The sequence below is a fragment of the Dunckerocampus dactyliophorus genome, chromosome 5 (assembly GCF_027744805.1).
Source record: "Dunckerocampus dactyliophorus isolate RoL2022-P2 chromosome 5, RoL_Ddac_1.1, whole genome shotgun sequence".
NCBI classification, from domain to species: Eukaryota; Metazoa; Chordata; class Actinopteri; order Syngnathiformes; family Syngnathidae; genus Dunckerocampus; species Dunckerocampus dactyliophorus.
This window is the reverse complement of record NC_072823.1, coordinates 12,638,468-12,661,979: the sequence shown is the minus strand read 5'-3', so window position 1 is coordinate 12,661,979 and position 23,512 is coordinate 12,638,468. Positions and strand designations below refer to the sequence as shown.

Sequence of the window (23,512 nt, the reverse complement as noted above, 5' to 3'; positions counted from 1 at the left end):
ACAACAAGTGACAGGACCGGAAGTAATGTTGCTTTTTCAGATAAAACAGTACATATTTCTTCCAGAAATATACATTACGTTAAAATATAGCACCTCAATGTATAAATAAAAATATTTAAAGTATGCACAAGTGATTTGACTTAATTAGCAGATAATACAGCGTCTCGTTTTATTGTGTACCGGAAATTGTATCCGGGTGGTACTGATGGTGATTGTATATAGTTTGATAGAGGTCCTCCTTGGAGATTGCATTTTCACCTACGTCTCATCGGACAGCTAGCATCGTATTGTCTCTTAAGTGCTCAAAACAGGTATTCTACCCACCTGAAATTATTGTCTTGTCTTGGTTAAAATGTGTATTCGACCTAGACTGGTAATGCTAGGCCGCTGTGTATAAGTAGATGACGATGTGCATTGCGTTGGTTGGCCTGTTTGTGTTGGCGCCGATGGTTAGCTCACATAGCAGCTAAAGGCGGCTACAGTCCGCTATCAAGGAATCAGCTTATACCATAGAACTTGCTTGATGACATGCTGTTTCACGCATGTTTGACATTAACTGTGTATTGTCAATTAAATGCATATACTGCTTTCTTTGATCTGCGGAAGTGTCTACCATGCAAATTAGCGCGCTGAGCGCTAATGTAGCATGTCCCTGCTATTAAATGTATGACGTTCCCCCGCCCTTAAACAAACCATTATTTGATAATCTTCACACAATTTTACAGTACGCCGACATAATTTATCGAGCCTTTTTATACTGTATAAAAGTCATTTAACAATATGTGATACTGCTTGCTTCCTAACATACGAACCTTTATGTTCAGGGAGATTGATGTCTGCATTGTCTTTCTTTTTATAATAGTAATTTACTAGGCATAAGTCAAGTTATTCACAGAGTTGTGAAAGCAACAAAAATTGACTTGTGCTTTCCAGTTGGTTTAGATTGTATTAAGAGTGTGTTCATACTTCTCATTTTTGGTCCAGTTAAAACAAAGTAGTGAGTTTGCGCTGCTATACGGTTCGTTTGGTCAAGTGTGAAAGTGAACGCAGCCCACTAAACCTAGGACGGGACCAACTGAGGATGTGTTCACACTTGAAGTCTGCTACTAAATTTGAACAAGATACTTGAATGTCACTTGAATTAGTTTTTGTTGCCCATCACATTTTGATGACAAAAATATGAATGCTAAAATATAATGCTAATGCACCCTAAAATGTAATACCTTTCGGTATGGATAAGAGCTGGTGTCAAGTCTTCATTGCACTTGAGGCTCATCGTGCATGCAAGTACAAACTTATTACATCCTAGGCCATTTCTGGGGATTTAATGCAAAACTGCACTTTTTGGGGGGAATTTTGCCCATCATCCACAATCCTTACATAAGACATGAACACACGTCTTTCTCTATTCTGTGCATTCTAAAGATATGAAAAAAAGAGACAGCTCATTACTGCACTTAATGGGACACACCAATTCTGCCTACAAAGGCCGCTATTAAAACACCTTCAAAAACCTTATGGTTTAAACATTAATGTTTTTATATACATGCTGTACCATGTAATAACAGGTACATTCTTGAGAACATGTAACATGTAGAATTTTGCTGTATTTTGGTCATTTTAAGCATCACCGGAACTTACTTCTTGGGTGCATTGATTTCAGATAGCAACATAGAAACGAACGCCTACACCTAATGTTAACTTTTCCAAACTCAAAAATAAAAACAGCAGCAGTGTTTTGTTTTTTTCCCGCTTGTGAAATTCTGTAGCGTGAAGTTGACATGCTTTGGCTAGTTGTATCCTTCGCCAGCAAAGCAGTGTCTTGTAAAATTGCTTTGTATTGCCTGAGTTCCACTGTGCAATTAAGTTTTCATTAAATTAAAAACATTCATCCGCACAAAGTTGGAGTCCTTCCACATCAGTGTCAACGTCAACTGCGCTTTTTCATAGCAGCTAAACAAATCTCTGATCTGTCTAGTTTATATTCACTGTGCCATTTTGTTTCTTTATTTTCCACGTCACTTTCATCCTTACAAGTCTTGTTGACTGCTGATGATAACCAACAATTTTAACAGTGTTGATTATAAATGTTTGTACAAGCACATGGCTGGCTATGGGAAGAAATGAGATGTTCAGCTGTTGTTAGGGCTGCCACAGACCCTTAAATGGAATGTGTGTCTCTCTTTGTTTTGCCATTGCACAAGTTGATAAATAGGTGCATCCATACCTACAGTAAAATGTGACAATAACATTACATTCAGTCAACCCGAAGGACATTTCACTGAATTTAATAGATGAGTAGGGCCCTATGAAATCCGTTACATTTTTTTCCATTTAAATTTTTTTAGAATTCTATTTTTTACCTTTTAGGGTTAGGTTAACCTGCACATCGTTTGTGGGCATTAGGGTTGGGCGATATTTTTTCTATACCAGTATAAAAATCAATAAACATGCTTTACAACTTGAGACAAGTGTATTTAATTATACGGGTTAAGGTTTGTAGTAGTGAAGATCGGATCGGGATTGGCTGCCGAGCCGCTGTATTTTGAAGATCGGATAATATCGGCTTCCGCCACAAGATCGTGCCGATCCGGTTGCCGTATGCTAGGTGCGGTAATGCGCCTCAAAGCTGGTTGCCACTTGACTCCCGCCACCCGCAAGATGAAGAAAACGCAACTCTCGTGATGACGTTAGTTTCACGTTTGGATGTCGGATAATCGACTCAGTTGCTACAGCGGTAGTTTCCCCTCACTGTGCCCAGACTGCTGTGCCATTGTGCGTGGAGCCTGCACGCTGTGGCCGGGCTATGTGGTGGACATGGTCACCCTTGGTCACCCCAATAAAAAATTTCTGGTTCCGCCTCTGCTTGCACTGGAAGTGCTGCTCTAACCGCTGGTTGTTTACACTAGGGATCGTCAATAAATTACTATTGCGCTAAAGAGCGTTCAAAAGATTAATACATGCAAATGGTTTAATCTTTTGAACGCATATTGTCTTGAGAAGCCGAAGTCTTTACTTAATTGTGGGGGGTAAGTCGCTGTTATTGGACTACAGTGCTGATGGAGATGTCATACAACTTCATGTAAAAAAATCCAAACTATCCCTTTTAAATTGTTTAAATGTTGATTGTTCTGTTTTGGTTGTTTTCCAGTTGAATACCTTTTTGGGGAAGCCTGCCCCCCAAGTGGCTATCATGGGGGACGATAGTGAGTGGATGAAGCTTCCCATCGACCAGAAATGTGAACATAAGGTACCTATTCACTGATATTTTCTGCAACCAAATGTCCCGAGTCAGGACAGGACAATTTTCTTTCTGCAAAAGTTTGGAAACATCCATCCATCTTCTATGCCGCTTATCACAAGGGTCGCGACACTCTTAAACGGTTTATTTTTTTATGATCATATGTACTATATTTGGTAATATGAATGTAAAGGTGTCTATATGGGTGTTGGTTAATGTATACAGGGCTTTAACAATGTTAAAAACCATATGTAGAAGGTTGTAAACAGGTTTTTTTTAAACCATAACTAGGAAAATATTCCATTTATAAAGAAGGAATCTTACTTCGTGGAAATTTACTTATCACGGTCAGGTCTGGAACCAATTAACCTGGATAAACGAGGGATTACTGTGACAATAAATGGCACCACAGTCGACTAGTGGTTAACACATCTGCCTCAGTCAGGAGATCTGAGTTTGAATGTCTAGGAACATCTGTGTGGGGTTTGAACGTTCTCACTATGCTTATGTGGGTCATCTCCGAGTAAGGTACTCTGGCTTCCCACATCCCCAAAACAATTTCTCTTGGAGATGAACAAAGTAGCTATCTCTCATGTTAGGCTAACTGCAGACTTCAAATAGGTGTAGGTAGTATAATGATATGTTCCCATATGAAACAGTGGATTCCCAAGAGGATCCGACACCAGCCCCAACAGCAGCCCAAAATGCACTTCCCCAATGTGACAATACACCCAACGTAGAACAATGAACAGAGACAGAATTGCACAAAGCAGTGAATTTACTGTCACTGTCACTATCACTGTTTCCCCATAAAATCGCACAGATGTTTACTGGCAAGAAAATATTTCCGCTTTCCTTGTTTTTCTTTATAAAGTAAATCTGGGTTAGCTAATAAGGCCCAAAATAGACCCAGGTTTGTACATCTTCCATAATTTCATTTATTTATTTACTTACTTACTTACTTACTTACCTTTTACAACATGACCCTTTTTTATTTTTCCAGGTTTGGAAAGCTCGTTTGAATGGTTATGAAGACGCTCTGCAGTTGTTCCAGAGGATAGATGATGAGAAGAGTTCAGAGTGGGGGAAGTTCCTTGGTCTGATCAAGAAGTTTGTCACCGATTCAAATGCAATTGCTCAGCTTAAAGGCCTCGAGGCGGCCCTGGCCTATGTTGAGAATGCCCATGTTGCTGGGAAGTAAGTAATAAGAAGTTCAGTTGTTGCACGGAAACATTTCATTTCCAACATTTGTGAATATTCTCAATCATTTCATATTAAGCCAGACTACAAAATGGAACATGTACACTACAACTAGTCAATAACCTATGGCACAGCTGCGCCAAAATCATGAAAATTGTGTTACATTCTACTTTTGGAGAATTATTAACACGTATGAGTGAGAGGGTACACCTGCTTTGACAAAAAGGCTCTGGGGGTACACATGGCAAAAAAGGTTGGGAAACACTGACCTAGAAAATGCACTCATGAAATAAAATTGGTGAACAGGAACGCACGTTTCCAAAAAAAGATCAAGTCACTTCACATTTCACAGCTAGAGTATATCTCACAGCATTATCTTTATCCTGTCATCCTCTCATGTGTGCTGATCAAAGGGTATTTATTTTTCTTTATTTTTGCAGGACAACGAGTGATGTCGTGTCTGGGGTGGTGACCAAAGTATTTAACCAGCCGAAGGCCCGTGCTAAGGAACTGGGCTCAGACATCTGCCTGATGTATATTGAAATAGAAAAGGCTGAGGTGGTGCAGGATGAGCTGCTAAAAGGACTGGACAACAAAAACCCCAAGATAGTTGTGGCATGTATTGAGACTCTCAGGAAGGCTCTAAGGTCAGTACAACACTTTTCCTTAGAGGAAATAATCATTTTAATGTAAACAGTAGGCTTCTCACACATTGAAAACATGCCATGCATTTAGACCAGTCTAATTGATTACATCCTGTTCATGTTGTCTTCCTTCCCTCAGTGAGTTTGGATCGAAGATAGTGACTTTAAAGCCTGTGGTGAAGGTTTTACCCAAGCAATTTGAGTCTAGAGAGAAGGCGGTGAGAGATGAAGCCAAGCTGCTTGCTGTAGAAATATACAAATGGATCCGAGATGCTTTGAAACCTTCCCTACAGAATATTAACTCCGTACTGGTGAGACATGCGCATATCAGAAAACATACGAAGCGTACAATCCTTCAGTAACATGAAATGAACCGTGTCTGTCGGCCAGCTGAAGGAGCTTGAAGAAGAGTGGGTGAAGATTCCTCCGACCCCACCGAAGCAGAGCCGGTTTCTGCGCTCCCAGCATGACCTGAGGGCAAAGTTTCAACAGCAACAAGCACAAGGAGAACAGTCTGATGGTATTTATTAACTTAATATCAAAAATACTTACGTATTTTTAGGGTTGTACCGTTTCAATTTCCATGATTCTCAATGTTTATTCGATACCATGATAAAAATAAAAAAACAAGTCACTGCTTTAGTAAAAACTGTTTCAAACTGTCAAATGTTTAAGATCACTGTGCTTCCAACTTCTTTTTGTACAGAATTTAAATTTGCAGTACCAGCTGCCGAGAGGTAACTGTAGATTTAAAAAAAACAAAAAAAAACAGCAGTGGCCAAAATCCTCAAAACAAGAAACAATACTATCCTTATAAATATGCTCATAAATAACAGTAGTCAACTATTTTATATTAAGAAAAAAACAGCAGTTCTTTTTAATATGATATTTTATATATTTAAAGCCTCAAAATCACTCCTGTTCGTTTTTCCTTTACCATTTTTTGTGCTGGCATCGTGGTGGTAGTGGGCTGCAGTGTGGGCCGCAATTGGCCCACGGACCGCGAATTTGAGACCCCTGCTTTACAGTGGAAAGGAAAAATTAAAATAATCTTAGTTCAAATAAGCTCATAGACCAGGGGTGGGCAAAGTTTTTGACTCGCGGGCCGCATTGAGTTAACAAAATTGGCCGGGGGGGCGAGACTATATATTTGATACATGTACTCTATTTTACACTTAAAATTATAACAGTCAATCTGGAATTATAGTGTCATAGAATCTTGTATGTGCTTGTGTCCCTTTTTTCAGGAGCACTTTAAATATCAGACCATATCAAATGACAAAATTAAATTTTACAGGTTTTTTTTTTACTAAATAAGGCACCCGGAATTTACATGAATAAAGGATGTGATATACAATATGAACTACTGTATGAACGCTAAACCATTAACCATTAAAAGAGTATGTGAATGTCCCTCCTTTTTTACTTCCCAGACTGTGCAGTGGGTAGGTTAAGTTGTGTGACACGTATTTTTTACTTTTGTTTGTTTGGCACCGTGCGTGAGGTAGTTGTCTGGATCACTGCATGTGAAAAGCTACTAAAACCATCAAAAGGTTGTCTCAGATTGACAGACTACTAGCAAGTCATGTTGCCAGCTTGTATCTTAAAGATTGAATTACTTTGGAAGCAACTGGCGGGCCGCATTCAAATGCTTGGCGGGCCGGATGTGGCCCCCGGGCCATAGTTTGCTCACACCTGTCATAGACCTTCAGAGAGCGTCTTAAGTCATGTATCACGACTGTATTGTTACATTATTAGCTAACCATCTCTGACTTAAGGGAGCAAACAAGTATTAGAAGCCTCTATAAGCATAGTAAGATGGCTCCCAAGCCCAAATAATGGATCTTATTGGGGTCATGGATAAAGTGACACCAGTGACAGTAAACTGAAACTTTCTAACATTTAGAAAAAGCAATCTTCACTCACTCAATGTACTGCAAAAAAGATGGGCGCGCATAGAGAACATACAAACGTTCTATTTTTAAAATCACAGATCTTAAAATTTGCTGATTTAGTACATTTTCAAACTGCTAAAATAATGCATAAAGTTAACAATAACTTGTTACCCAAAAATGTCGTACAGTATTCTCTGAGAGGAGAAATATGATTTTAGAGAAAAATTAAAGTCAAAACACTTATATGCGAGAACACTGAAAACCCACAGCAATTCAGTATGCGGAGTTAAATTAAATTATGGAACGGCTTGAGTAAGGAAATCAAACAAGGCACCAAGACGAGCGAATTACAAAAACCCAATACAAGCAGTTGATGTTTGCTAAATACAACGCAGAAGAGTCTTGAACTTGCTTTATTATGCTTGTCTTCGTCTTATTTTTTGATTATTATATTTATTGTTCCGTCATGTTTTTATGTATTATTACACTGATTATTATATGGAATAATATTACGTGGAATGCGGGAAGTGAATAATATGTAGTGCACAAGATGTGAAACGGATGGGGGGGTAGGATTAAATAAGCTTTGCTTCTTCCTACGCCTTTTGGACATGTGGAACTGTGAAATGATTCATGAGATGTATTCCATTGTAACCTGCATGCATGTTCAAATACAATTAAACCAAATCAAACCACACCAAAACCCTATATAGTTCCCATTATTGAATTGCTTATATATCACTGACATTTCATGAGCCGCAAGACGTTCACGTCCCAGATGTTTTGCTATATTAAAAAAAGGTAGGTGAAATTTGGAATAATGGGGAAAAAAAAGCATGATATGCCTCCTTTACAGAAAATTAGTTTTGTATTCAGCAAAGGGCTTTTGATTGATGGTAAACCATTCTCATGTTGAGTCTCCTCTTACCCATCTCTTGCAGGAGAAGACGAGGAGGAAACTGTGGCCGCAGTAGATCCTTATGAGCTACTGGAAGCCGTGGATATTCTTTCTAAGTTGCCCAAAGACCTTTATGAGAAAATTGTGAGTTACATAATCTATAGTATGTGAAAGTTATGTTTATTGAGACAAGCATGTTTCAGATCGTTCCGTTTCCATGCATAGTTTGGTGTCATTTGTGTAACTTTACATTTTAACATGTTAACTTTCTTTTTTGTTTTTGTAGGAAGCCAAAAAATGGCAAGAGCGGAAAGAAGCTCTTGAGGCAGTTGAAGCTCTAACAAAGAACCCAAAACTAGAGGGTGGGGACTATGGAGATCTTGTTAGAGCACTCAAAAAGGTACTTAGTCAAGTATAGGTCATCTGTGATCGCAGTTATATTTCTTTGAGTTATTTGCCCAATATATATTGAGTGAAAGCTAGGCAGTAAGGTAAGGGTTTAGGTGACTCTGGTAGATACCGGTCATTTTGGATACCCTAAATCAGAAATGTAGAACAAGTGGATAACGCAAATTAGCAGCAATTATTATGCATTTTCCTACACATGTGACATGGATACTAGGGCTGGGAATCCCTGGCCACCAGACTTTTGCTGTATACAAAGTCAAAAGCAGCTTTAATACAAAATGTTAATTTCTGTACCAGTGGCTCTCATACAAGAATAATGCTTGCATATGTCAGAGTAAGAATAACCAAAAAAAACTAGACTGCCCTTATTCACAATTGCAGTGTCAGTGAAATAACGTTGCGATGGGACGTTGTATCTGGGTTCCAAAGTACGCAACAAAGCACGAAAGCCCTGCTTCTCAACAGTTGAATACGGCCACAAATCTTTCGCAATAAAAGCTGCGATTGACTTTGTGATTCGCTTTTTCTGAGTTGGTTGGAGAATTAGTTATCACCTGCTCGTTGGTTCTCTGGTTGGCAGCAACTTCAGCTGGCTGTTTTTCCTCCTGGTTCAGGTAGAAACGTGCCATGTGGTTTCTCATATTTGTCGTGTTCCCAACATTTTTTAAGCTTGTATGACAAAGCTAGCATATTGTCAGGCTCTTGTCCAGCTCATTTTTACCTTCAACTACGTGAAAGCCAAAGTGCTTCTAGACGCTCGCTTTAAATCCGGCGTGTGCAAGTCGGAGTTTACCCTCAGTCATTCTGGTAGCGTCTTACACTTAGGTGCACCACCATAAACTGTCCGGGCTTCACTTCAGCTTTCCATCTTTTTGTTCCGTTTTTTTAAAATTCTGTAAGCATCTGTTATTTACATCTATGAATCGATTACTAATCGTCAATGTCCACATTGTGACGCATCTAAGAATCAATTATTTCCCCCACCCCTATTCTTCTGTTTGCGCTTAAGTGATTTTTCTATGCGTTGGGAGTTAAGCAGTTTCCCTTATTCATTATCTCCCATCCAGATTCCTGACACGCCCAACGCGCCTAGTGCTAGCTTATGATTGTATGCTGCACGAAATGAAACCAACCTTCCTAAGTCAGTAACTTTGTGTTCTGTTGTCTTACGCACATGGTAGAAAAGGGCCCATAGTCAACAAATCACTTTGTCAAACTTGTACTGTGTGAAGCTTTGCTCAAAACACACAATATGACCAAAGTGATACATTTGATGAAACACAAAGTATGTAAAGCAATAACTTTGACAGTTCGACAGTTTACAACTGATGGAAAGCAGCACAAGTATGTTATTTTTTTGCCCGAAGAGTGGTATTACAACACCTGAGGATGCATGATAATGTCGCAGTACTGACTGTCGTGTGTTGCAGGTTGTGGGTAAAGATGCCAATGTCATGCTGGTTTCAATGGCAGCTAAATGCTTGGCTGGACTGGCCTCCGGTCTCAGAAAGAAGTTTGGAACATATGCAGGACATGTAAGTTGGAAGAATATATTCATTTTAAAGCAGATATTTCTTTGGGAGACCACCCACAATACACAAATATAGTGGATCCTCGCATTCAGCGTTCGTGTCCTCACAAATTATCTATTTATTTCTTTTGGTAGGAACATTTTTGTTTTCGAATTAAAATTTTTTCCCCCTGAAAATACGCTTTTTTTTTTTTTTTGAGAATACATGTCTTATTCAACGTAAGTTGGTAACTTATAAAGCGTTAAATGGACAGCACAATAGTACAGCACACATGTATGACATAACATGACATCAGTTCAAGATGGCAGCACCCTGTGTAGCTATGGAAGCATTAATGCCAGCTTTGAGACCCAGTGGTCTGTGGAGCAGCAGAACTGTTTACTATCGCTGGTCACTGTAGAGGGAGATTCATGTGGAGCCACAGACTGAAATGTGGTTGTAACATAGACTAGACCGGGACTGCGATTCCATCTGTTTTATTGATACTCTTTTTTTTTTAATGAATATTCATTAGTAGTGGTGAGTACCTACAGGTATACAGACTTTGAAGGGTTTTGGAGCTGAATCTAATCCCATAATTTAGATTTTTAATACCAATCACTTATTTCAAATGTTGATCCAAAATCCAAAAACGTCAAGGTAACAGGAGAGTTTGAAAGGGGAGGAGCGAGCTGACGTAGTCTCAATGCAGTAATATATTCCATGCTTTGTTAGAGTGTCAAAAAAGAAATTTTTATGGCCATCTCAATTACTCACGTTTATTTAATTCGCTGGTCGTCTCGGGCCGTACCCCCAACGAATAGCGGGGATCGTTTGTATACCAAGACGTACTTGCTGTATTGACATCTAAAAGCTGCAACAGTGTTCTTATTTTATTTTTAGTTTACATTATTTTATTTAGTCATTTCACCTTACTGCCGTATATTTATTTTGCTGGTTTGACATTTCACCGTTCTAGTAAGTGGTCCTGTATTGTTCTAAATGTGCATGTAAAAGTGCACCATGTTTTTATATGTATGGGAATAGAAATGTGCAGACTACACAAGAATCCTATTTTCATTTTTTTCATTCCAGTGGGGGATTATCAGTAAATATGTTGCTTAATTATGTAATTCATTAAATCTGATTACTTGTATTTGATTTCCCAGGTTGTTCCAACTATTCTGGAGAAGTTCAAAGAGAAAAAGCCTCAGGTTGTCCAGGCCCTGCAAGATGCCATTGATGCCATCTTTCTCACTGTACGTTTGTGCCAAATAGTTTTCATCAATAACCTTACTTGATCAATTTCAGTTAGCAAAATTGCTGAGAGTGCATTAAAAGTCACAAAAGGACCTCAATATGACAGACAAGTGACTTGCAGCCTGCTAATGAACACTTCTATCATTCCCAAACCAATATGGTCCTTTTCTTTTATAATGTTTTTTTTGTCTTCTAATTTCATTAAACGGTACAGGAAAAGAAAAACTTATTCCTGTTGAATCCCTTGCATTGATTGATTGACTTGATTCAGTCTTGCCTGCTGCAAACCTTCATCTCCACAGCCAACTCAATGAGTGACAGTTATGCCCTTCACTTAATCTCCCAAGTGTCTATTAGTGCAGTGGAAATTCCCTTAAATCAACCGATTTATTGTTAGATTTTTTTATATATATATAACTGTCTTCTAGACTACGTTGCAGAATTTGTCAGAGGACATCCTGGCTGTGATGGATAATAAAAACCCTTCTATAAAGCAGCAAGCCTCTCTGTTTTTGGCCCGCTCCTTCAGACACTGCACTCAGGTCACACTGCCCAAGGGTGTTCTCAAACCCTTCTGTGCTGCGCTCATCAAGGTATTTGTTAATAATAGTATTGGGAGTCATTATACAGTATGTATCCAATGTTACAAATGTGCTTCCTCATCTTTATTACTCCATCAGCAAGTGAATGACTCTGCTCCAGAGGTGCGTGATGCTGCCTTTGAAGCTTTGGGGACTGCCATGAAAGTAGTGGGCGAGAAAGCAGTGAACCCATACCTAGCTGATTTGGATAAACTCAAACTTGACAAGGTAAAAAAAAACAAAAAAAAAAACGCTATGGAATGTGATAATCAGTTTGAGTGTAAGAGTCATTTGCTAACTGCTGTCCGGTGATTGTATGTTGACAGATAAAAGAGTGTGCTGATAAAGTTGAGCTTCCTGGAGGGAAGAAAAGTTCTGGAGGGGGAGATAAGAAGCCAGCGGCTAAAGCACCACCCCCTGCTGAAGCCCCATCTAAGTCCTCTGCCCCACCCAAGAAGACACCAGGTGCAACCTCCTGCAAGGTAAAAACAGTAACTGTTGAATTGTTAAAACATTTGTTGATAGATCATCTAACATGATGGAACATAGCTTACAGCAAACGTTTTAATAAAGTCAGCCGTGGTAATGTCTACTACTGTTGTGGCAATTTAAACACAACTGTGTATTTGTACGATAGGTAGATAGATACTTTATTAATCTCAAGAGAAAGTCATGTTTCGAGCAGCTCTCCAAAAATGTCATAATAAACTTGATCACAAAATAAAACAACCAAAGCAAGACAGCAGAGATAAGAAAAGGAAAAAAAAGAAAATAGAATAACTACATAAATAAATAAATACTGTCCACAAACAGAGTTTATCTCAATGATGCTATATACTGTGTGTGTGCGCTTGTGTGTATACTGTACATATACAGTATGTGTGTGTGTATACATACAGTATACACACACATTACTCAATGTAACAGTCTGACTTACGGTGTCATCTTACAAAGAATGCTAAACATCATGCAGCATCTTAACATTAACAAGGTAGCTAAGAAATATACAATAGAAGTACCAATACGAGTTTAAAATAAAAAACTATTTTAAGTTCTTCCCCCCGAGAGTTTGTATCTCGGTTTTGGGCATGGTGGAAATTATCATGTCATGTCATTATCAATGTCTGTGTTGATGCTCAAGAAACAATTATCTAAGTATATGCAAGAACAAAAAACTTATTCAAATAGTCATATTGCTCCCTTACATGATTGTTAGTGAGTTTAAATAACAGATATGTAAGTCCCAAAATCCTAAATAAAGGTTTTTTTATTTGGTTTTTTTTTTGTCTGTCAGTCTGCTGGTCCACCGAAGAAAGGCAAAGCTGCCTCCGCTGCACCTGGGAAACCAAAGAAGACCACAGACAGTAAAGAATTAACAGAAAGTGAACTGTCAGTAAGTATAACATTTTTGGGCCATTGTGGCAATGCAGCCCCAGAGCAGTCATATTGTTGCTATTCAGCGACAACCCCTTAAGTCCTGGATACGGTGCATTTACTCAGCTGGCTGCAAGAAGTGTCACACATTGAGTTTCTCTTCAGAAGACGTGGAAATGTATTGTGTGTTACCTTGCTACTTATCCTTAAAAGATGGACAGTAACATAGTGATAACTTCAAAGAGATGTACATTTTGAATACTAAAAAATGCTAATGGGAGTGTCATACAACTTCATGTCAAACAATCCAAACTATACCTTTAAACTAAATACTCAATTGTGTACGTGTTGCAGTTTTTGCCTCACCTCACACTGATGTTTCCCGTTTACTCTGAAATAATTCACATGTTGTCGTATTTTCATGTCAGGCTGAGGTTTGTGAAGAACAGGCAGCCAGCGTACTTCCTTCATCCTGCATTCAACAGCTGGACTCTGCTAACTGGAAGGAGAGACTTGCCAGTATGGAAGAATTTCAAAAGGTGGTGTCTTTGTTTCATTTAAGAAGTCTTCATCATTTGGTGTGGCATGCAGATTAAACAAAGGCATTGATTACTCAAATATGCCAGAAAGGAAGCACGTAATGCACTCATATTATGATGAAACCGAATCTTATCATATTAAATACTGAGTGTGCAATTCTTTACATTACTGTATTTATTTTTGGTGGCTGTTTGAGACTGAAAGAAAACAATGCAGGAGGTTTAATTAATTGATTGATTGATTATATGTCATAATTGCGCCCAGGCTGTTGAGACGATGGATACAACGACAATGCCATGTCAGGCCTTAGTCAGGATGTTGGCCAAGAAACCAGGCTGGAAAGAAACAAACTTTCAGGTAAGTTTGTTAAACTACATGTTGGCCAGATTCTGGAAGAAAGAAACAGCTGTTTTGAACTTAACTACAGTTATATGACATGTTCTCTGAACCTGCAGAAATCTTTACAAGGATCTTCTATTCTATGTATATTTTGTATTTGTTAGTTGTAAGTGAGAAATTCGATGGTTGTAATTGTTACATTGTCGAGGTTTGGTGATGATACAATGAATCTTAGATAATATTTGGTCTTTTCTTGATTGATGATTTAATCCTGGATATTGTGGGGTGGGGAAAGCACATAACCTGACACGAATACTGCCATCCCTTGTTTATCGCGGTTAATTGTTTCCAGACCTGACCGTGATAAATATTTGTAAATGGAATATTTTCGTAGTTAGAGCATAGAAAACCTGTTGAAGACCTTTTAAACATATATATTTTTTGTTGCATTATTAGAGCCCTCAAGACATGAAGTAACACTCCTATAGTCACTTTTACACTTGTATTACCCGATATAGTTGACATAATAATAGAAAATAGGACGTCTTAGACATAAATAAGACATTACATAGACTCACACGTTAGCACCGACAGCATACTTTGTAGCTATTGTCTCATCAGTGTAAGGTTCCTGACACCTACTGGCCATTGAGTAGAATATTACTGCAATTGCGCAGAGAACACACGTGCAGTGAACATTTACACAGGAGTTACTGTCAGCCACAACTCACACCAGTCATAGGCATTCTCAAATAGTGATGGTCGAGTGGTGACCGAGTCGATCAAAACTTGCAAGTTTTTTTACTGGACTCGCGGGTGTTCCTCTGTCAACTTGTTCACTTACCCTGCTGCTGCTAGCTAAATTAAAAAGGGAACTTGATAACATGGCATTAATTGTGGAACTGTTACTCTATAACTGCATTTGTACAAATGTATTAACCCCTTGGAAAAACCAGCACATCTTGTCCTTGCCTCAAATCAACACTCCTTTCCACTTCCTGTTCCTGTCTGAGCTGCTCGCTCGCTAACGCCGAGCCCAGCACTTGAACTCGGGAACTCTCAAACCTAGACGCACTCGCTAATGCTGCATGCGGACGCTGAACCATATATCGACGTCACCGCCATATTTGATGTGGCAAGAGAGAACGGGGAAAATGCCTAATTCGTGTTCTGCATAGAATTATACCAACCAGTTTACAGTCCAAACAATGGGATTACCTTTCAATAGTAAGGCCTAAAAAATACTTTTGACTGACTGACGGAGAAAGTGTCGTCATAATGTCAAACCAGTTTAGATGTTGGACAACGAGCAATCATAAAGAATAGAATTTATGATCATCATTCTGGCTTTTTCTTTCCTTGTTAAGGTCATGCAGATGAAGCTCCATATTGTGGCTCTTATTGCTCAGAGAGGGCAGTTTTCAAAGACGTCAGCCTCTGTGGTTTTGGATGGCTTGGTAGATAAGGTTGGAGATATCAAATGTGGGGGAAAAGCCAAGGAGGGAATGACTGCAATTGGGGAGGCCTGCTCGCTACCCTGGACTGCTGAACAGGTTTGTTAAAAAAATAAAATTAAACACATTATTTTTTTCAACCCACTCCATCCCCAGAAAGCGATCCATAAGATCATATAGGCTCATTATGACACCTGTACTGTATAACGTTTTGTTTTCTAGGTTGTATCATTGGCGTTTGCACAAAAGAATCCAAAGAACCAAGCAGAGACTCTTAACTGGTTGGCTAATGCCATGAAGGAGTTTGGCTTTGCTGGGTAAATAACATTTCATTATTCAACTTTTTTTTTTCTTTTTCTAAAGCATCTTCATCATCACCCATATTATATAAACTAGTTAGAGTATATAATTTACAGAACAATCAAAAATGAAATCGATTCAGTAATGGTAATAGTTGAATTTATGTTGAACACGCATACAAGTTACATTAGAATACATCACATAGTACAATTCACAGGTCTACATTTCCAAAAAGGATGGGAAGAAGCAAAGCTTATTTAATCCTACCCCCCATCTATTTCACATCAATTGCAATACATTTGTTCGCTTCCTCTATTCCAAATGTACTCTTTGCCCATTTTGAATACATAGGAAAGCGATAAGGCAGTATAACAATGTGGTAAAATACGAGTCAAGGTTATAGTCACTGTAAATAATGTAACAGTAATAACTGATGAAAGGATTAATGGTTAACCGAAACATAGTTGGATAATGAGTGAGTACAGACAATGTACTCACAAAAAGAAAATGAAGAGTTAGTAGTTAGTGTAATAGTGGTTAGACATAGCATTTTATGTACACAGTGATTCAGGTCTCTTCTTGCTTGTACTGTTTCTGGAAATTGCTCATTTGAGTGCAATGTTTGAGTTCCTTACTCAATCCGTTCCGTAATGTGATTCCACACACTGAAATGCTGAAGGTATTTAGCGTTGTTCTCGCGTATAAGTGTTTTGAATTCCATTTTTCCCTGAGGTCATATTTTTCCTCTTTTGTTTAGAAGAATTGTATAACATTTTTGGGTAGCAGGTTATTGTTTGCCTTTTGCATAATTTTAGCTGATTGAAAAAGAAAGGAAAGTAGGAGCACTATAAAGGAGTTTGCTGACTTATCATACTTTGTCTTTCTCAGTATCAATGTAAAAGGTTTTATCAACAATGTCAAGACCGCCCTGGGAGCGACTAACCCAGCTGTAAGGACCGCTGCTATTACCCTGCTGGGAGTTATGCATCTCTACATGGGAGCACCACTCCGCATGTTTTTTGAGGATGAGAAACCAGCTCTCCTGGCACAAATAGATACTGAGTTAGAGAAGGTAATGTCTCTTTGTCGGGCTCACAGTGGTAATCTTTCTCTTGTTACTCTTGATTTTCTTGCAAATGTATCATCTCTCTATTTAACATAATAAATTATGTATATAAAGAGTCAATTGTTTCTTTTTATGTGTTGTGCATCACAGATGCAAGGTCAATCACCTCCAGCTCCAACAAGATTCACCAAGAAGACAAGGAATGAGGAAGAAGGGGACAATGTAGAGGAGCAAGAAGAAATAGATGGAGGAGGACAGGACATTATGGACTTGCTGCCCAGAACAGATATTAGGTAAGGTTTGGGGTGGGTCGTGTAGGACACTAAGTGTTTGTAGATACACATGTGGACAAAATCGTTTGTACCCTCTGTTAAGGAAGGGCAATAAGCACCGAAGTAATTTGAAATTGACTAAAGTGACTTTCTACTATTAATAATATTTTTTTAAATTAACTGAGAATCAGATATTTTGGACAGGTGGAGCTTTTTTTTTTTACAAGCCACATTAGCTCTGTTTACAGAAACAAAGCTCATTAAGAGTAACAGAAATAGCTGGTAGATTGCAGTTATTACCTGCAAAGGGTTGGGCAAAAAACATTAAGTTAGGGGTATCATCATTTTTGTCACAGTTTTATTTGTTTTTTTTTGTAACTATGTTGGACTCGGAGTCAAAAGCAATGTCTAATTGTCTGTAAAGTAGTTAACTTTCAATAAACTCAGTATTTATTTATATTGCCATGAAAAACTAATCAAAAAATAAATACGCATTCTTCTGTGCTCTCTGAACCAAGCTAATTACATTTTTTTTTCTCCAACATTTCAGTGACAAAGTCACTTCTGACTTGGTTTCTAAAATTGGGGATAAGAACTGGAAGATCAGAAAAGAGGGTCTTGATGAAGTTGCAGCTATCATTTCAGAAGCTAAATTTGTCACAGCCAACATAGGAGAGCTCCCTCTGGCCTTGAAAGGACGACTTGGTGATTCCAACAAGATCTTGGTTAGTAAGAGTTTGCATGGCCTGCTGTATTTACATTTGATGGTGCTGTGGCTTGTACAAGGTAAACTTGATGGTTTGACTACTTTTGTTGTCGATATCTGTCAGAAACGGAATGCGTTCTGCAATGTAACTATATGACTACACCCAAGGGGCAAACATTCCATTGTTATATGAAGGTGTTTTGCGATTTTCCAACTGTGTGACTAAAATATTGTAATAAATCTTAATGTATATTAATAATAATAATACAACATTTGTTTTCCAGGTCCAGCAGAGCCTGACCATCCTGCAGCAGCTGGCCACAGCCATGGGGCCTGGACTTAAACAGCATGTGAAAATACTGGGATTTCCCATCATGACAGTGCTTGGAGACAGTAAGGTACAGAATAAGCAGGGGTGCAAAGTTAAGAAAAACAATAATACAACACTAACTTTTTAATTTTGAAACGCAGCAAAAATCATGATTTATCTCTAGATACAGTACCTCACAAAAGTATGTACACCCCTCAAATTTCAGTAACCATTTTATTATCTTCTTAAGGGACAGTCTTACGGAAAATTTAGCTTGGATATACTTTATAGTAGTCACCGTGCAGCCTGTCTTAACAACATAGCTTAAAGGAAAACTACACTTTTTAAAAATTTTGCCCATCATCCACAATCCTTATGAGACATGAACACACGTTTGTCACACATTTGTCTTTCTGTGCTTTTTAAATATTGAAAAACTGCTAACACGAGTCAGCTAATAATGCATGTAACTGGGGATTCACCTATTGGTCCTATAAAGCCCTCCATTTAAAAAACAAACCAACAAAAAAAAATCCAACAATGTTTTATGGTTTTATATAAATGCTGTGACCATGTAGTAACAGGCACATTCATGACACCATTTAATACTTACAGTATTTTGGACTTCTTTCCTGGGCGCATTGATTTCACAGAGCCCATAGCAACAAACGTTACTTCCGTCAACAACAGCACAGAGAGTGCGTTTGCTACCACTAATCGCCATGATTAGTGAGAGCCGCCGGCAGCGACTGGTTTTTACTTTTACTCCCCCCAGGCAGATGTTTCTGGGTGCAAAGCAGATCCAACTATAGTGAAACACTAAGCCATTCTCTTAGCGTTATCATCTAGCGCTAGGGCTACACGTTTTATTGACAAAATAAGAACATAATAAAACAGTCACTTGGGTGCTATCCACACGGAAACGTTTTCAGGCCAGAACGACAAAGTATTTTATCGTTTCAGCCTCTCATCCACACGGACATGGTGTTCTGGGTGCACTGAAACAGTGTATATATATATATTTTTTTAAACGGCTTCCAGAGTGGGGAAAATCTGAAACCACTCAAAATTACATCGCCAGCGCTTAGCAAAAGCACTTGCGCACTTGTGTGTTACCTGGGGCACAGGAGGAGGGGGGGGCGATATAATACTTGCAACATGTTCAAAAGTTTGTGCCCTGTAGGCAGCCACCTAAACGTTGCAAACAGTCCCTTTTTTAAATAAAAAAATAAATGCAATTTAATAAGATATTTGAGAAATAACTTCAAATATTTCCGCAGTTTGGGTCGGCGATGGTCATTGAAGAGTGATGGTTGGTCCCGTAGCCAAACCAGTTGAGACCCACTGGGTTAAATCATGTCCTCACTATACTCTGTATCCCCTATATCGGGGTGTCAAACTCGTGCCATGGATGGCCGAGACACTGCAGGTTTTCTTTCCAGCCAGTCACTAAAGCAGGTGATTTTAATGATCAACACCTTCAGTTTAAGGGAAGGAGCTCATCAATTAAATCACCTGCTGAAGAAACTGGTTGGAGAGAAAACCTGCAGCGTCTCGGCCCTCCAGGGCACGAGTTTGACACATGTGCTCTATATAGACCAACTTACAAAAATATTAAAAATAGGGCTCATCGTAAAATGTTGTGTGGTCGAGGAATGTAATTTGGCTTTGGAAACTTCTTTTTTCAAAATAACTCTTTTGCTTTAACCCATAATATATAATCAAATGTTTGCTGAAATGTGAGAGGAGTGCTAACTTTTTAGAGATACCATGTCTTTCTCTAGATACACGCTATTAACAGCAATATTCATATTCCACAGCCAAATGTCAGGACAGCTGCTATGGCCACACTGCAGTCCTGGGTGGAGCAGACTGGGATGAAGGAATGGCTAGAAGGGGAGGAGCTATCAGAGGAGTTAAAGAGGGAGAATCCCTTCCAGCGACAAGAGGTACAAAGACACACAACTTCTAATTCAAAGCATTTCAAGGTTATATACAATGTTCTAAAATGAGACCATCTACTTTAAGATATTAGGCTGGCTGGCTGAGAAGCTACCCACCTTGAGGACTGTACCTGGGGATCTGATGTTATGCGTGCCCCATCTGTATGCCTGCCTGGAAGACAGAAATGGAGATGTGCGGAAGAAAGCTCAGGACGCTGTACCCACATTTATGATGCACCTTGGCTATGACAAAATGAACAAAGCTGCTGGCAAAGTCAAGGTACTAATCCAACTTATTGAGATATGAATGAAATACATTGGTTCACTGTCATACTCAGGATATTTCTCAGTTGCTTCTACAATAGTCAATGATGTAATGCTTGTATCCTCGCAGCCGGCTTCAAAGGACCAAGTGGTAGCCGTTTTAGAAAAGGCCAGAGCAGTGGTGCCAGCTAAACCTGCCGCTCCTGCCAAAACTGGAGGAGCAAAAGGCGAGACAAGTAGATCTGCTTCAGGTTTGTATGACTCTGTGACCGTAAAACTGTATACAGTAGATCCCTGCATATCCGCGGTATAGCGTTGAGGTCCCTGCAAATTTGCAGATTTTTGATCTTTTTTTTTCCTCTCAGAAAAAATGTAATAATTTTTACACAGAAAACACATCTCATTCACAAAAACCGACCGGCGTGCGGCGGCAAATCCTAAATGTTTGCTGTGTCACGTAGGGCTGCCAACAAAGGACGCGTCTTGTGTTGAGCTTGACACAGGCTATGCCAATTGATGCCAACGTTTTTTATCACTCCCTTAGCAAACCTGTTGCCGTTCAAATGTTCTTGCATCTTTGTTTACATGCTTTGCCAGTCTGTAACTGACTTTTCTTTGCATTGGCGGCAGCTGGCTAGCTCGTGAGCTAGAGTTATCTGCCTAGCTTCTGGTCTTCGGACTCGAAATGTGACTTTTTACCACAGTGACATTTTGTTTTTAAAACAAACGAGCGATGCGTTTAGTTCGGAGCTGGTTTTTGTCCCATGGGGAAGCCACAAGTGGATATCACCTTCATGGGGTACGTACTAACTTTCAAGTGTCAATGAACAACTTTACTATCTTGTTGTCATTGTACTAGTTATGTTTTGTCCTCAAAACACGACTTGTGTGTGGTTGTTTAATGAACATAAACACAGTGTCCACCTCAAAGAATATCTGCTTCAACTCTTAGTAGTTTTTTATTATAACTGTTAAATTCAGACTTCATACCTTTTTTTTTTTTATATATACAGGTAATGACAAATGACCACAAAATAGCATAATAAACGGTGGTTACACTCAGTGGAGATCTGCTTGGTAAATAAAGCAGTGTACAATTTAAATGTTGCCAGTCATAAACAAAACACAAATAATTGACAGCTGTAATAGTGATGAAAGTTGGAGACCCCTGCAACCTGGACACTGAATTTATTCTGTTTTAAGCTGAGCAGGACAGATTTTAATTTAATAAAGATATTTACAGTAGACCCCCTTACAACGTAAATAATCCGTTCCGAGAACGTTTACGTGATAGAGTTTTTACGTTATACGAAGCGTAAAATACATGTAAATAGCCTAATCCGTTCCAAGATCTTCCCAAACTCACCCCTTTGGCACTTCAAAATATTCAAAGTCCACCAAATATGGTGGGAAAATATAAGAAAACGTTAGCATAAACATAGTAGAGTAACATTCCAATATAAAATAAGGTAATAAATAAGATTACTGTAAATGAATAAAACAGAAAAACAAAAACAATCTTACCGTTCACGAGATGTCTTGATCAGGAGCGCAAGAGGAGGCAGGAGGCAGGAGGCAGGAGGCAGGAGGCAGGAGGCAGGAGGAGGAGGAGGAGGAGGAGGAGGAGGAGGAGGAGGAGGAGGAGGAGGAGGAGGAGGAGGAGGAGGAGGAGCTCAGAGTCTAAGCACACGCACTAGGGCCCATGATTGCGGTAATTTTACGTTAAGTTAACACAAAGAAAAGTAAAAAAATTAAGAAGAGATTTCCATGCGCGTGAACTAGTTTAAGGGCAACTACGAAGAGGAAGGGAGGTTGAAGGGAGAAGCCTGTCTCTCACACAAAGTCACGTACGCACTGTATAAGTCAGCCAATGAGATGAGAGCGTAGGCGGTGCCCCGATAATCAGCCAATGAGAGCGTGACGCGTCAGAAGGCGTCACCGTGTTAACCGTGTTAAATACTGTTATTTGTGTCAACTCCAACTTTGTTCATTATTATTTTTCGTTTTATTGCTTTTAGCATGGTTATTGCACATTATTGAATTGAAAGTTCCTGCTCCTAAAAAAAAAAAAAGACTACTCGCATTGATTTAACATTGTGCATTTTACAAATGTCACATTTTTTCTACAGCCTCCAGGTCTCAACCATCCGTTGAGGAGTTTGTCGATAATAAACCTGAACCTAAAAAGGTCAAAGGGGGATTAGCTGCCAAGAAGGTATGTGTCTGTATCAACACCTGCTTAAAACAATAATTATGTACATTTCTAATGGCTGCTTTTAATCCAAATACTGTTGTATTTGTTGGTGATATGGTTTAATTCATTTTGAACATGCATCCAAGTTACCCTGGGGTACATCACATAGTACAATTCGCAGTTCCACATGTCCAAAAAGGAGTGAGAAGAAGAAAAGCTTATTTAATTGTACTCCTCATCCGTTTCACATCAATTACAATACATTTGCTCATCTTCTGTATTCCAAATGTACTCTTTACGAATTGTAAACACATTGGAAAATCATGAGGTCATATAACAGTGTGGTGCAATGACAGTCTAGGTCTATAATTACTGTAAAGAAATTATATAACAGACTTAATGATGATAATACATTAAATATAATAACTGATAAAAGGTAAGGCAATGTAATAGCATACATTGAAATGTCAGTTTTGGGGTACAAATTTCAATTCCTGAAAATAGTAAGTACTTTAATCAGTTTTAGGCCCTGAGATTCAGAGGGAAATTGTTTTAGATAACAAATGCAGGAAGTTGATTGATAATACTTGAGCACATCTGTGAGCCCACAACACATTTAGATTAGTTTAAACCTATAGAAAACCAAGCAGGAATCCTAATCTAAACGAGTAGGTGCAATAGATGTTTGTGCAGCTCAATGGTATTTTTAAAATGTTGTGTTTGCAATCAGATGTACAGGATGGTTTCAAATTCTATGGTGTCATAAAATCTGTTTTCACCACTCATCTCACGTTTTTATTTCAGTTAACACTCATGAACCTGTCTGTGTACATTATTTGTTACTTGTCAGTCAGTTTTTGACTGATTTGTCAACATGACATGGTTTTTCTGTTCGCTCAGCAACCCTCTGCCCCTGAGGAACCTGACCCTTCCCCTCTCTCCAAGGACAAGGACATTATTGCTAGTAAAAAGCCCCTCAACAAAGGGAAGACTGCTGCTGGCAGTCAACAGGTAGATGTGGAAGAAATGGGCTCCTAATAAGACAATAGTTACTACTACTACTAATGAAATGCCGTGAGCTCTCTAGTTTGTGGAATAGTCCAGCTCACATG

At 38.8% G+C, this 23,512-nt stretch overlaps 1 protein-coding gene across 4 annotated transcripts in view; it reads left to right on the top strand.

The window, feature by feature from the left end:
* Positions 1 to 192: 192 nt before the first annotated feature.
* The window catches only part of ckap5 (cytoskeleton associated protein 5), a 39,731-nt gene continuing 16,411 nt past the window's right edge, over positions 193 to 23,512 (top strand). For 2 of the 4 annotated variants that reach the window (XM_054776950.1, XM_054776951.1), the window contains exons 1-27: positions 193 to 311; positions 3,152 to 3,250; positions 4,245 to 4,438; positions 4,882 to 5,088; positions 5,225 to 5,396; positions 5,476 to 5,605; positions 7,922 to 8,022; positions 8,165 to 8,278; positions 9,717 to 9,821; positions 10,967 to 11,056; positions 11,486 to 11,650; positions 11,738 to 11,866; positions 11,965 to 12,120; positions 12,933 to 13,031; positions 13,441 to 13,551; positions 13,817 to 13,909; positions 15,259 to 15,444; positions 15,568 to 15,662; positions 16,534 to 16,717; positions 16,862 to 17,004; positions 17,534 to 17,708; positions 17,974 to 18,087; positions 19,820 to 19,948; positions 20,028 to 20,222; positions 20,337 to 20,457; positions 22,336 to 22,421; positions 23,301 to 23,411. In XM_054776950.1, the coding sequence (XP_054632925.1) occupies positions 3,194 to 3,250; positions 4,245 to 4,438; positions 4,882 to 5,088; positions 5,225 to 5,396; positions 5,476 to 5,605; positions 7,922 to 8,022; positions 8,165 to 8,278; positions 9,717 to 9,821; positions 10,967 to 11,056; positions 11,486 to 11,650; positions 11,738 to 11,866; positions 11,965 to 12,120; positions 12,933 to 13,031; positions 13,441 to 13,551; positions 13,817 to 13,909; positions 15,259 to 15,444; positions 15,568 to 15,662; positions 16,534 to 16,717; positions 16,862 to 17,004; positions 17,534 to 17,708; positions 17,974 to 18,087; positions 19,820 to 19,948; positions 20,028 to 20,222; positions 20,337 to 20,457; positions 22,336 to 22,421; positions 23,301 to 23,411 (3,462 nt within the window). In that variant the 5' untranslated portion in view covers positions 193 to 311; positions 3,152 to 3,193. The remainder of the gene's footprint in view (positions 312 to 3,151; positions 3,251 to 4,244; positions 4,439 to 4,881; positions 5,089 to 5,224; positions 5,397 to 5,475; positions 5,606 to 7,921; positions 8,023 to 8,164; positions 8,279 to 9,716; positions 9,822 to 10,966; positions 11,057 to 11,485; positions 11,651 to 11,737; positions 11,867 to 11,964; positions 12,121 to 12,932; positions 13,032 to 13,440; positions 13,552 to 13,816; positions 13,910 to 15,258; positions 15,445 to 15,567; positions 15,663 to 16,533; positions 16,718 to 16,861; positions 17,005 to 17,533; positions 17,709 to 17,973; positions 18,088 to 19,819; positions 19,949 to 20,027; positions 20,223 to 20,336; positions 20,458 to 22,335; positions 22,422 to 23,300; positions 23,412 to 23,512) is intronic. The other 2 variants (XM_054776952.1, XM_054776953.1) reach the window with 1 other exon arrangement.